Here is a 13535-nt window from a genome sequence, read left to right on the forward strand (position 1 = left end):
AGCATCCAAAAGACGCCTTAATTTCGACTTTTTTCTTGTAAAGTTGGACTAAAAAGGTGTATAATAATAAGGTTATTCCCAAAATACCGGGATTTATGTCCTTGTACATCATACGCTTCAGTATTGTCCGAGACGCGTAGCGTTGAGGAAAATACCTCCTCTGCACAATGTACAGACATAAATCCGGTATTTTGGAAATAACCTAATACATACATGGAAGGGTTTATCACCATATAACAAATTTCCTACCTTCTTCCTGTTGTCTCAGGACATTATCACAAAATGTTGCTATGGCAACATAAGCTTTGGTAATTCCTCTCTTATCCATCTGACTGTTGTCATAGCGATGGATTTCTTCCTCATCAGACGCTGACTTGACAGCTTTCTTATAGAATCCAAATGCTTTCTTCAACAATCCATCTATAATCTAACATAACACACAACATATTCTCAGGAAGCTGACTCTCTTTCAAGTCAGGCAGAAATCTATATTCTTTGTTTCTATGGTAGCACCAAGTATGACAATGACAGACACAAATATACAATTAATAGGACAAACCACCACTTGATAACAACTTACGAAACAAACTAAGAAAACTTAGTGTTGTATTTCATAGGTTGCTGATTCATGGACCCCTAGCCCTGGGTTCCATCGGCGCGAAGTTCGAGGCCGCGTTTGTGTAATGTGACGCTTCTATGGCCTCTCACACCGCTGCCATTGTGCCACCCGTAGAAAAAACGGCGAGTGCGCATCACTTTGCTGCCATACTTTTCGAATGCGGAAAGGATGTAAAATGATGTAATTGTGCCTGAAAATACAAAATATTGTTGCTATTTCCTCAAATATACCTTTTTTTACTCTACCACGTATAAATCTCTCTTGCGACTGCGACTAACGTAAAACGGACAGTTATAGTTTTCTGAGCCAGTATTAAAGGTATACTGTCACCTGTTCCAATTTTGCTACAGTTATAATGGAAAGAGTTTAAGCAGGTGGCCGCTTCTTAAAAACAGCGCCCTCACATGGGCATTTTGAATACCAAGGAACGCACCTTTGACCATATTTGGGCATATTTAGATTACAGGTGACTGTATACCTTTAAGCCTTTATAGAGGAAAACAGTAATATTGTGAATGACTATCGATGTACCTCATTCCTATCAGGCTCTTCCATACTGTCACTGAGAGACATCAGAGAACGAAGCTTGTTTTCACTCAGTGTATCAAAAATATCATCTCCTGATTCAGAAGAAAATTGAGACACAAAATTGTTTAAAGAGTATGGTAGATTCAAAGATATTTAAATCCTCAAATAATAGAAGTTTACACTCTCACTTTGTGTATGACAGATGCACTAATTTAACATCTTAGCCAATCAAAGTCTAAGAATTTCTTTGCAGATACTGCTCAAATAAAACTGTTCATCAAAACTTGACTTTCAAAATTTCAAATCATAAAAACAGAAAAATGATACTATAGTTAGGCCCTAGAAAGGTTTGTGTATGGTCCCTGATATTTAGGAAAAGTAGTGTGATAATGCGGTCTCAAAATTTTTGCTTATGTTCAATTTTTTTCCAATTTTGTTTGACACTAATAGCATTACCGTAATAATTATTGCTATCACTATAGGCTCTAATTGCTTTTTTTAGTTAAATATGCTTCCACAAGTTTTGGAAGAGTGCATAAGTATATCAGTAAGAAGCAAATAATTTATGGTTCATCATTATGCATAGTACCAGAATCAATACAAATATCATTACCTGATTTCTGCAGAGATTCTGCAATGATGTAGCATGACTGGCCAGTCAGCACAGCATGTTGCCTATCCAAAGATGAATCCGCATTCAAGACGTCATTGTCCGTGTATTTCTCTGTAATCAAAAATAGAATGACATTTTGTTTATATACAATTACACTTTTTGTCTGAAAGTATGGTAAATGATGTACACGTGATGAATCCATGTGTCAGTGAGTAAAACACAGATGTACGGTCAAGCTGAATTTGCCGTTTCAGTCACTTGTTCACATTACATGAACAGACAATACTGTGACCAAGAAAGCAAATGTTTTGCAGAGGCAACAACATGAAGAGTATTCATAAAATATGAGGAGTATTAATAAGTATTGCAACACATAGCATTCAAACACTGTCAATATTAGTATTTACGTTCAAGTGTGAAAATTCAGTGATTACAGAGAATATTTGTATCACATTGCATGTCACACACTTCTTAGACTGTTTCACATATACTGTAATTTACTAACTGAGTAACTACTTTGGTATAATTTTGCAGTGTTTTTATATCATCACATACCAGTTACATGTTCAAGCAGAGGCAGTAAGTACTATCAGTGAATTGTTTATTTGAACACTTACCAAGCTGGTCGACTGTTGTAAGAATATTGCTGATTTGCTTAGCCAATGGCAAGCTTTGGCTCTTCTTGTGATGCAGTCTGGTGTAACCGTGTATCCATAGCAACCGCATCAAATCATCTCCACCAATCTCACCATTCGTCATTTTCAAATATTTCTCTGACACTCCAAAGTTATTCTGTTATAGTAAGATGCAGAAAGATCACTATGTGTTTTTTCCAAAAACTGAGAAAATATAACGCATTGATTGACAACTATAGCTAAAATATATTTGTCATCTCAAAGAAACTTTTGGTGAAAAATGACTGGGGAGTCACAGGTTGCATCCAGTGTCTAATGATCCTCAAATGGTGGAGTACTTCACAACAAAAGCTTACTAGTATATTGAGCAGTCATAATTAAAGTGGCAGGGGATATATTATGCCTGCTCCGAATCCTACAGGGAATATACAGTATGATAGACATACAAGGTGAACAAAATATGGATGATTGACATGAAAAAATGTCTATTACATTATGTAAAACAAAATCTGATGTAAATATGGTTGACATTGAATACCTACCTGCTGGCAGGCACTGTCTGCTAACTTCAACTGCATCCGTATCTTCTCCTTGCCTACTCTGTCCAATAAAGACTCTTCACCATCAACTTCCATGGACTCAGAGTCTCTGCTGGTGACATCAGCTTTGTGCAGCAAAGTCTCCAGATAAAAACAACTACAAGGAAAGCAGTAACAGGTAGGAGTGAACGGAATCTAGTGGTAATGCAAACTGGGATGATAGTGACAAGGTTGGCTTGCAATGAGAAAAACTTTTGAGAAAACAGCATTTTCTAACAACATTCAATAATCTTAATTTATTTATTTAACAATTAATCACAAATGTTTGAAAACAGCCACAAATGCTGGCTGATGTGAGTTGTTAGAAGATATGAAATCAATATTTAATATGTGTTTTTTTAAATAGTGCGTTGAAATGCAGTTTGAAAACTATCTTACAACAGAGATGCAAATATCATTCAAGTTCAACTGCATCCTTATCTTCTCATTGACTGCCAATTTACGGTCTTCACAATCAAAACTTACATCTCTATCATCTGTGTCAAGATGTCAAAATCTATGAAATGTTTTCACTGCATATAGCAGTTTCTTGACGACACATTACTGATATTTGTTAGTGTGATGATCTACAGTATTTGTGGAAAAGTATTAAAATTTATAAAAGTGTCAACTTTTATATCGATCTGTCTTTTTGCATGCACACCAATATGAAAGGCAAAGACTCATTAAATGTAAATTCCAATCAATTGCCATAAAATGCTCAATTTCCCGCTCTTCTAGTGCAATCATGTTATGAAGCCAATATGTAGCATGATACATCATATTTCGTTAGACTGTCTCTTGATGTATTCCTCTGTTCAAAAGGTTGTGTAAATTCCAAATTGAAAATTATAGCTTTGTACAATCATGCTTTGAAAGATCAATATTAACAGTACATTTCATAAGATTTGAGATAAAACTTAAAGTTCATTATTATCAGACTATTTGCTTGGCTTTTCTCTGGTTTATGTGGTAGTAACTGGCTGGCCAAGTTCAACTCATCATGTACATGACAATCAGTCAAGGTATGTTGTGTCAGTTCTGCAATCACCTCACAATAATGCAAGAGTCTGCTCAAATTTTTTTTTTTATTCTGTTTTGATATTTGTAGCCTATAACTTGGTGCAAATCAAATTCAATAATTATGTATATATGCACCAATTTGAAAATTGACATAACACAGTGAAAAATCTCTTACTACTTTCTGGTCTGTTTGAAATCAAATTTACGTTGCTTTTACTTTGGTGCAAATTTCAAATCTTGACATAACTTTCTAATATTATGATGTGTGTAAGGGGGTCATAGAGTTGAAGTTCATTTCCGCTTTGAAGATCATATCAGTGACATTTTGATGATAATATTTGTCTTATCTGATGCAGTTTCCATTGAGAAGGACATCTTGCTAAGTTTGTATTTCCGTTTCATAACGTTCAGTGGTTCAAATTTGTTTTCCAACCAGTGCCAGCCACTCAGAGCCTTGGCAAGCATATACATACTGTACATGTACATGTATACATATGAACATTTAACATAGGGCATGTTTTCAATGTAGTCATTAATGGTTTTTCTGCTAGCAAGTCAGTCAGCAAATGCAAGCAGCAGCAGGGTATAGTTGCATTTTCTGTGATAACAGGAGTACTGTAGTAGCTTCACTCTTTTGAAGACATGTTCAGTACCATAATCAACTTGTTGTCATTTATCATGCCAGCACATAGGCAGTCAGTGTTAATGCTCACAATCAAAATCTGTGGTCAGTATAACTTTGAAACCTATAGATGAAGTCATAATCCATTATTGCATAATTATTATACTCAATCATTGAAGTACAGGGTTTTCATTTCATTATCCAAAAAGGCTTATAAAATAACTGTTTACTGTCCCATCCAGTGTGATATCTGTATGATTTACAGAGAGTAAAAATTAAGAGGCCTATCACTGCTGTTGAAATTTCAAGGTCCCCAACACCAAGTCTTTGCCATGTTTCCCATTTCCTCCCTGATTGTGCTCATTCTCACAGTCAAAGTGTGTCACAGGAAATGCATGGATTTCTTACATAAATGTGCCCAGAAAAAAGCAGGTAGCAGTTGTTGGAAAATATAATATCATTGGTTATAGAATCTACATACCTGTAAGCAAATTTAAAGATTGGTCTGAAGATGAAACATAAAGAAAAGGACCAATCACAGATGACCTTGCTAAAGGAGGATCTGTTTGCCCCTCAAAGTTTGCGGTACTTAAATTACACCTACCGATTGGTCACAACATCATCCCAGGTGTTGATACTGTCTTTCTTCACATCTGGCAATCTCTTAGACCACTTGCGAATCAACTCCACCAAAGCTCCCTGGTCATCAAAATTTCCTTTCAAAAGTACAGGAAATGAATGAAAATCCACTCTGCATTTGAGTCTGCATTTTTTGATCAATTTTTCTTCAATTAGAAAATGACCGTGTGCTCACTGGTGCTGTATAGCTTTTGCCTAACATAGTATCAGTGAAAGATTCTTACAATCTTTGTTACCCTAAATCATGTTAAATCCATTTTTAATCTATTTCAACTATAATGGATTTGAAAGAGTTGTAAAGAGATCAGTGATCATTTATGTCAGTATCACATGGCATCTTGGCCAATGTACTGTACTTGGTAGACATGTTGTTTACACTTTTCAGTGTACATATTTGAATCTCAGCAATGTCCCTGTAAATTGGCGTAAGTTCTGAAATGTACTCAATACAAAGCTTCTCAAGTATAACAGTAAATGGAAACAAAAATAAAGGTACAACACAAAAAAGGTGGCAGTGGCGGCACTGTTGAACTCTTGAAGTTATCTCAACAGAACATTGTGCATTTGAAATCTAGCATCTGTCTTAACCCTTTGAGTGCTGTAATTTTTCCCGCCAAAATTTACTGCAACATTTTACCAATTTTTATGAAATTTTTCAGCAATTTGTTTTGATAATTTTGGACAAATGGACATCACATTCCATTGGCTACAGTTTTTTACCAAAATTTTGGCAAAAATTTGAAAAAATTAACAGGGGTATATGTATATTTTATAAAGGTGACAAAAATTGGCTATGGCACTCAATGGGTTAATGGCACATTGAAATGGTATTAAGCAAAATAGTAAGATATATCATGTAGAAGCAGAGCAAAATGTCTTACTTTCTTTGGAAATGAATGTCAGAAATTCTTGCATTTCACTGAGTTTCTGTACACACTGTAATTTGGATGAACGTGTTGACATCATCAGGGCATCTGTACCCGACCAATCCTGAACACAATGACAGGAGATATCATGAATGATAAACAGGTAAAGTCAATTTCTGTACATTGTTTGGTTATATGTTAAAACAGACATACATGACCTTTTTAAAGTAAGACTCTCAGATCTGATGAACTTTAGCTATAAACTGAATTTCTACCAGAAATGTTACAAAAATGAGCTTTTCTGAATCTGCACATGACAGTGTAATTCATTGCTTTGTTTGGGTGAATAGTTCATTAGAATTATCAGTTTAAGAATTAGATTGCATCTGTGAAGTCTTATATGTATAAGCTCTAAACTGTGTCATGTGTTATCCTTGATACCGTAGATCAGTAAAACCAGCTTGATTCCTACTATGGTGGCAATGGTGGCAATCAAACTATTTACTCTCCATCTACTGTGGTGTAAGTGCTTTCACTGCAATACTTTTACTTTACATCCTAGACGTGTTGAAACATTGAAGTTGTAAACATTCTGTGGATGATTAAAATATGCATAGGAGATTTCCACATTTTACTGAAATGCATCAAAAACTCATTTATCAAACTAGATCTACATGTATGCAAAGTGACAATATGATTACTAGTACTTACCTCTAGGAATGCCTGTATACAATTAGCAGTGTAATACTTGGCCCTGTCATTGTCGTCTTGTATCAGATAAAGCATTGCTAATTCCTCACAATATCGGGTCTGCAAATGAAATAAGGGTGATGAAAATCCCTCATCTTCCTTACAATGTTTCTGTTGCCTATAGTAAATAACTAAAATTGACTTGATAAAGGAGATCTGCCTTTGGATAAGCCAAATTGGCAGATAGTACGCAATATTTCTGGATGCTGACTGTGCATGGACACATTGTCCAAACACATGACAACCTCTGTTCAAGCCTAATTTTACAATTTGCATTTTGATATCTACAAAGACTGACAGCAGATATAGGTTGAAAATGGAACATTAGAGTAAACTGATGGAAAACAGAGTAGGAAAAAAAATTCAAGAATATGAGCATAAATGTTTTAACTTTTTCATGAGGCCATAATGTACAGTGAACTTTGAGTTTGACGAGTGGACGTTCTTGTTTGGCAGAGAATGGATATTGAAATGAACAATAAACTCTGTCACCACTAAGGCTTTGATATTACCCTGCCATTTATATGGCTATTAAAGTTGGATTCTAGTATACAGACCAGGGATGAAAAGTACAGAGCAACATACAAGTTGCATGTTCATATCAAAATCTTCAATTCTTTGAAACCCAAGGTGTGACTAGTACTCCAAATATTCCAATGAGAAACAATTATCTTTTCAGTGAGAAAGACACTGCATTGCAGGTTACAGTACCTCTAGTAGAGCTTTCCTTTCTCTGTTTTGCATTGACTTATCAATGAATGTCAACAAACTCTGATCTTCAGCTCCTTCAATCAGTAGTCTCAGCTTACTTCTGATGACATAGGGCAAATAATGCTCCTGAAAGGTACATGTATGTGTTACTATCACAGGAGAAGTACACGATGTGTTGCTTTCACAAGATAAGAACATGATTACTTCACCATATCATACCAAACATGCTGTTGTGTGAAGATGCTGATGTTCAACATTGGTCTACATCATTGTGGCGAAAAATCTCGTATCTGATTACAAAATATTATGATCTTAGCTTGCGTTTTTTTTCTCTCAAAATTTGATAGAGTTCAAGTAGTAATGGATTTCCATAGCTGTCTTTTAAATTAAGCTTTGCAAATGCATCAATATTGCGGGAAACCAAAATGTAAAAGTAGTAAGTCACTGAATATCTCATTTGTCTATCATTGACATCTGTGTCATGATATTTCCCATGGTTTGTGCAACAGGATATTAAACATAGCAAACATCCATCCCTATTGGCAATCCTTCAAAAACCTCGTCTCCCACACCATGGGCTGCATTAGACTACCCTGTGTAGTCCAGTGTTCAAATGCAACACAAAATACGAACTGAATATAAAGTATGTAAGTAGTGTGGGAGATTAAAATCTTAAATAACACAATTTTTTCCGCTGTATAACAAAGCCATTTATATATCTGACCTGATAGTATGTATCTGTCCAAATCTTCTGTAAATCTGGCGGATCAGAGTCATCTAGATTCACTGTTGAACACTCTTCAAGTTTCTCCCAGTTTGTTAGCTGTGCATAACACTGCATTTGAATAATATATATGAAATGAATTTTATGAAATACTTACGTGACATCATACTTTGAATAAGCTGCATTGTTTTTAGCAAAATTTGAATTTTGGCTGGATTATGGAGTTTCTAATTCATCTACTGTAATTCGGTGGCAAATAGATATCAGAATGACATCAATTTATTAAACACTGTGATTGACGGTAATTTTCAATAAAATATACACTTGAGTTAAATTGATATGACCAATTTAATGTAAAGCCATTTCATATTTCAGAGAGAAAAATGTATCAACTGATAATTGTGTCATCTCTCAAGATCAAGACTGTTGTGTGCACACACCAACATTCTCTCCTACAGAACAAATATGACTGAAAACTGACCAACCATGGTGATACAGAAGGTTACAGAGGTATACAAACTGATTGGAAGCAGTTGTTTTCATGAAAAAAATACCAAAGTACATGATAAATGAAATGAGCCCACTATGCTGCACATGGATATGAAATACATGTAGGTAACACAGTCTCATCAACCAGAAGAGACAACTAAAGCTTGTCTAAGACTAACCTGCAGTCTGCAATCATCCCACAGATCTTCTTCTATCTGCTCTGGTCTCTCATCATCCCATTCTTCAGTGTCCAATGCCTGCAATGTTGTAAAAAAAGTCACCGGGTTTCCTTTTTTGTTCTGACTTTCTGTTAAATCAGGCCTGGATACTTACATTATGCACTCAGAGAAAACGAGGGTATATGGACTCTTTAACACCTTGTATTGGGAGCACTGTTTACTATTGTTCAAAATTACAACATAAAACCTACAAAATCAATGTGCTAAGTGTAATGTGACTATGCCTTTTGGACTCAAAATTCTGAGTCTTTAGAAGATTTACTGCAATTTTCACACCACTTTCAGGCATGAAGAGCTCCAGTGATGACATGTCTAGAACTTCAAAATATTTTACTTGGACATATTATGAGATAGTCATTTCATTTTCCAACGTAATGGACCAGGAGGTGCTGTTGGACTTGTACACAGTAGCCATGTATGTCATACAGTAAAACCTGTCTAAACCAAATACCAAAGGGACTGAGAAAACTGTCTGGTTTACAGAGGTGTTTGGTTTACAGAGGTTCCTTATAACATGGCATTCTATGTGGATGGGACTAGAAAAGGTGTTCAGTATAGACAGGTTGCCAGTTCAGAAAGGGTTCAGTTTACACAGGTTTCACTGTACTATAAACTAGCTTGCTGAACTACACTTTAATCGATATTACTCTGAGGGACAAGCCAAGAATGAATGCCGCTGACTCCTGCCCTTGCACAGTTACAATGATACATTAACATTTTACTTGTGCAAACTTGCAAATTTAGTCTGACACAGATTTTTCATTGGACCAAAATCCCCTTTTCAGTACTGAGACCACATACTCATTTTGATGGCCTAGAGGAAGAGGGGCGTATCTCCTACATATATGCTGTAACACAACTAGGGGATACGCCCCTCTTGCACTGGGCCATCGCGGTGTGACTGTGTGTTTACAACAGTGTAAAAATTAGACCAGTGGAAGGCTAGCCCTAATTTGGTGATGTGAACAACACTTATGTTTTGACAGCAAATATATCATTTGGATTGTGCATTTATTGTAAGAAATGGAATATTCAGGCTACTGATGAAGAGAATGGGGTTGTATAGTCTATGTACAGACTACATCATCATCTCTCTCTTGCAAGAAACACAGGAATAAATCACATGTTAAAGAGCACTGAGTATTCCGTACACACAGTAAAAGATTGACAAGTTGTCATACTTGATCATAAAGTTTAGCAGCTTTCTGGTAATCTCCACTGGCTTCAGCTTCCAAGGCTTGCCTTGTTATCTTTTGTGTTTCAATCTTTCCACTGAAGATACCGCACAGTACATCAAAATTATCCAGATTTTTATACAACCTAGGCAGGAACACAAATAGAAACCTTTATGTCATGTCCACATCTTGCACATTCTGTTGCTATTTTCATGTCTTGAATTCAATTGTAATGTTAGCAGCTCAGGTTGATATTGTGTTGCCATGTACTGCGAGTCTGTGAATTTCACAGAAATACTGACTGTTCATATTACTCAACAAATTTTATGCAAATGAGGCTACTGCAACAGATTTTTTACAACACTGAAGACAGTGAACAGCATGACACACTCATCGAGGTGATCACACTTATTAATATACATGACAATATGTTCTTCACAAATGTACAAATGGACAATTTGAAACATATCATAACTCACAGCTTACTGAATTTATTATGAGATTTACAAGTGGCACGTACAAGGAAATAACAAGTATCCTGACTGACCTTGACAATTCAATCCATGTGCTGATTTCCTTGGATACAGGGGATGCTGCTCCTCTTGCTTTCTTCCTACTTCTTTCTTCATCCCCTGACTTCTTCACCAAATATTCTTCCAGTAACAGTACTCCTAAATTTGTGATGAGGTAATTGAAATATGAATAGTGATGACTAAAGAGAGTGTGGTATTGATTTAAGTTTTACCTGTTCATCCCTGATTTCCTGTTAACAGATTCACAGTAACCTAACTACGGTAAATGGCTTTTGGTCAGACCATGGTGTTAAAAGGATTAAGTTTGAAATGTTGACCTCTGAACCTCGAACATCCTGTTCACCTACGATGCCTTGGTGAAATTTCCCCGATAGTTTCAAAGGGCAAGGTTTGCAGTTGTCAATACAGCTATCATTAGCATATGCTTCTTCTAAATATTAGAAACTGTGTTATATTTTCTTTCATGCAGGGTTGAAAGTATGTTTTCAACAATCTTCCTGCTTAGTTTCAATAACTTTAAAATACTTGTCAAAACAAAACATCAATGAACACATTGCCCAAGACAGTGACTTTGTTTCTTTAAAACAACTACTTTGTAAAAGGTCTTACCCAATGGTTGTTGTTGACTTATTAAAGCTGCGGTACTGACACTCTCTGCATCCAAGGGAATGTGTTGGCAGTTACGATACGCTATATCCTGAGAGAGAAACACAGATCATCAGCAAAAATGAATTACTGATACATCCTTTGAAATTTTTTTCGCCTTCACTTAGTAACTACATTTAATACCTGTCATGCTTAATTAGTTGCCCTAAGCATCATATCTGTGGACACAAATAAAAAGTCATCTCAGATACTGTGTTGCATTGACACTTTATGGCGTCCACATTTATGTCTGAGAAATGGTAACTGACTTGTCATTAGGCAACCTGGCTGCCATATTGGTTCATATCATGAAACAAACAGACCTCAATATACATGTATATGCCATAGGGAATTGTCACAAAGTTCAACAAACTTTGTTTGGGCATTTCTAATGTCTGAGTAGTAATTGCGGACAGAGAGTTCAATCTACCTATAGAAATACCAATGACTTTTAGATTAAACACATTTATCTTTTATCAGTACTTTACCTGAATACATCCAATGAATGGTGGATAGTACTGACTAGAGTTACTCAACATCATGTTGACATGTTTGTTAATGTCTTCAATGGTGTCCTGTGTTTCCTTTTCTGTCTTCACTTCTTCAATTTGTTTGAAAATTCCACAGAACAGAGAAGTGAACAACTGGCGGGCAATACCAGCATCTCTCTAAAATAAAAAAGTTGTAAAACACTGGAAAACACTGGATGAAGAATTGGTAGCAATACTTTAAAGATCAACATTTCTAGCTAACAAAATCATTTTCAGTATTCTATGAGGAATGATCATGTCTTGGTCAGATTTCATTTGTCTGTGCTACACTGATTGGTTATGAGGTTTTAACAAAATACATTTGCAAGTTCTTACTTTTCTGTCACTTGGTCTTCGCAAAATTCACAAAAATTTCTCATTAGCAAAGAATATAGTTTCATGAATACAGTGGTTCAAACTGTGAAAATTAATAATGGTACCTACATATTTCATGTATTATGCCAACTTTTCATTATCCAACGAAGGAGTAACATTACATTAGTCTGCAGCTACATTTTACAGATAAAAAATCTTGTGTGACACAAAACTTTCAGTTCAATCTGATCTTACTTCATGGATACTGTTTTAAGGAATATTCAAATAGATATGTTTCCGTATCACAGAATTATATCAACAAAAAACCAAATTACAACATTACCTGAGCCAAGGCTTGCAATGGGGCAATGAGATACATGTATTTGATCTGAATGTCAGGTAGATCACCATGACGATAGCTTCTGTAAAGAGTCACTGTATTGTGTCTTCTCTGTTTCTGTTCTTTCTGAATTTCCTGTTTTGAAGAAAATATAACATTATTGAGCCAATTAATGACGTGATGTATGGTAATTTTCACAGGACAAAGTATTGCCGATATATCATTGTTATGCATTGGTAATGACAATTTGTGATATTTTAACAAGAGACATGGATGTGATATTTGTGTAACAGTGGTTAAGTAATCAATGTTTGGTTGAATAGGACAGAGAAGTAACACTATTGTCAATACACTTTTTAATCAGATACTTAGAATACACACTAAATTGCACAAACTTGAAGAATAATATCGCTTGTCATCAAATTATTGCTTTTAAAACATACTAAACTAGAACATACTAAAACAAGCCTTTGATTCTACAGTTAAATTGTCAGTATTTCATCTGAACGTATCTCACAAGACACAGTTTTTCATAACTTCTGAGTGGACACTCGCCTCTCTCATTTTCTTCAATCTTGCTTCTCTCTTCGCAAAGAAAGACCTTTGTGCTTCCTGATCTTTAAGGAATCTTCTTTTCAATCTCAGAATGTCTTTGTCAACTTGGCTACTCTCTGAAATAGACAGATGAAAGCAATAGCTGATGATAATTGTACGTACATGACTGAATATTGCATTGAATATATGAATATGATAATGGCTGCTCTTGATAGACTTTTAGACAGACATTGTCTTTTTTGCCTGTATTTATACTGCAGATCCTGGTCAAAGCACTAAAAAGATGACTTGAATGCTTTTCACAGTGAACTCGCTACTCACAAAATACCATTTCAGTCAACTTTGCACCAAAATTTCTGAAAATCTTGTGAAAATTGTAAATGCGTACTTATTTTTTGACATAAAA

At 35.4% G+C, this 13535-nt stretch overlaps 1 protein-coding gene across 1 annotated transcript in view; it reads right to left on the bottom strand.

The window, feature by feature from the left end:
• Positions 1-13535, bottom strand: part of LOC139151947 (DNA-dependent protein kinase catalytic subunit-like) — a 97374-nt gene that overhangs the window by 22438 nt on the left and 61401 nt on the right. The window contains exons 60-76 of the mRNA XM_070725011.1: positions 13130-13245; positions 12578-12709; positions 11878-12057; positions 11354-11441; positions 10759-10882; positions 10218-10356; positions 8977-9054; positions 8309-8419; positions 7585-7710; positions 6835-6933; positions 6139-6247; positions 5223-5334; positions 2938-3091; positions 2378-2552; positions 1761-1871; positions 1151-1239; positions 250-427 (exon numbers count right to left, since the gene is read on the bottom strand). Of these exons, the coding sequence (XP_070581112.1) occupies positions 250-427; positions 1151-1239; positions 1761-1871; positions 2378-2552; positions 2938-3091; positions 5223-5334; positions 6139-6247; positions 6835-6933; positions 7585-7710; positions 8309-8419; positions 8977-9054; positions 10218-10356; positions 10759-10882; positions 11354-11441; positions 11878-12057; positions 12578-12709; positions 13130-13245 (2121 nt within the window). The remainder of the gene's footprint in view (positions 1-249; positions 428-1150; positions 1240-1760; positions 1872-2377; positions 2553-2937; positions 3092-5222; positions 5335-6138; positions 6248-6834; positions 6934-7584; positions 7711-8308; positions 8420-8976; positions 9055-10217; positions 10357-10758; positions 10883-11353; positions 11442-11877; positions 12058-12577; positions 12710-13129; positions 13246-13535) is intronic.

Source organism: Ptychodera flava, chromosome 15 (assembly GCF_041260155.1).
Source record: "Ptychodera flava strain L36383 chromosome 15, AS_Pfla_20210202, whole genome shotgun sequence".
Classification (NCBI taxonomy): Eukaryota; Metazoa; Hemichordata; class Enteropneusta; family Ptychoderidae; genus Ptychodera; species Ptychodera flava.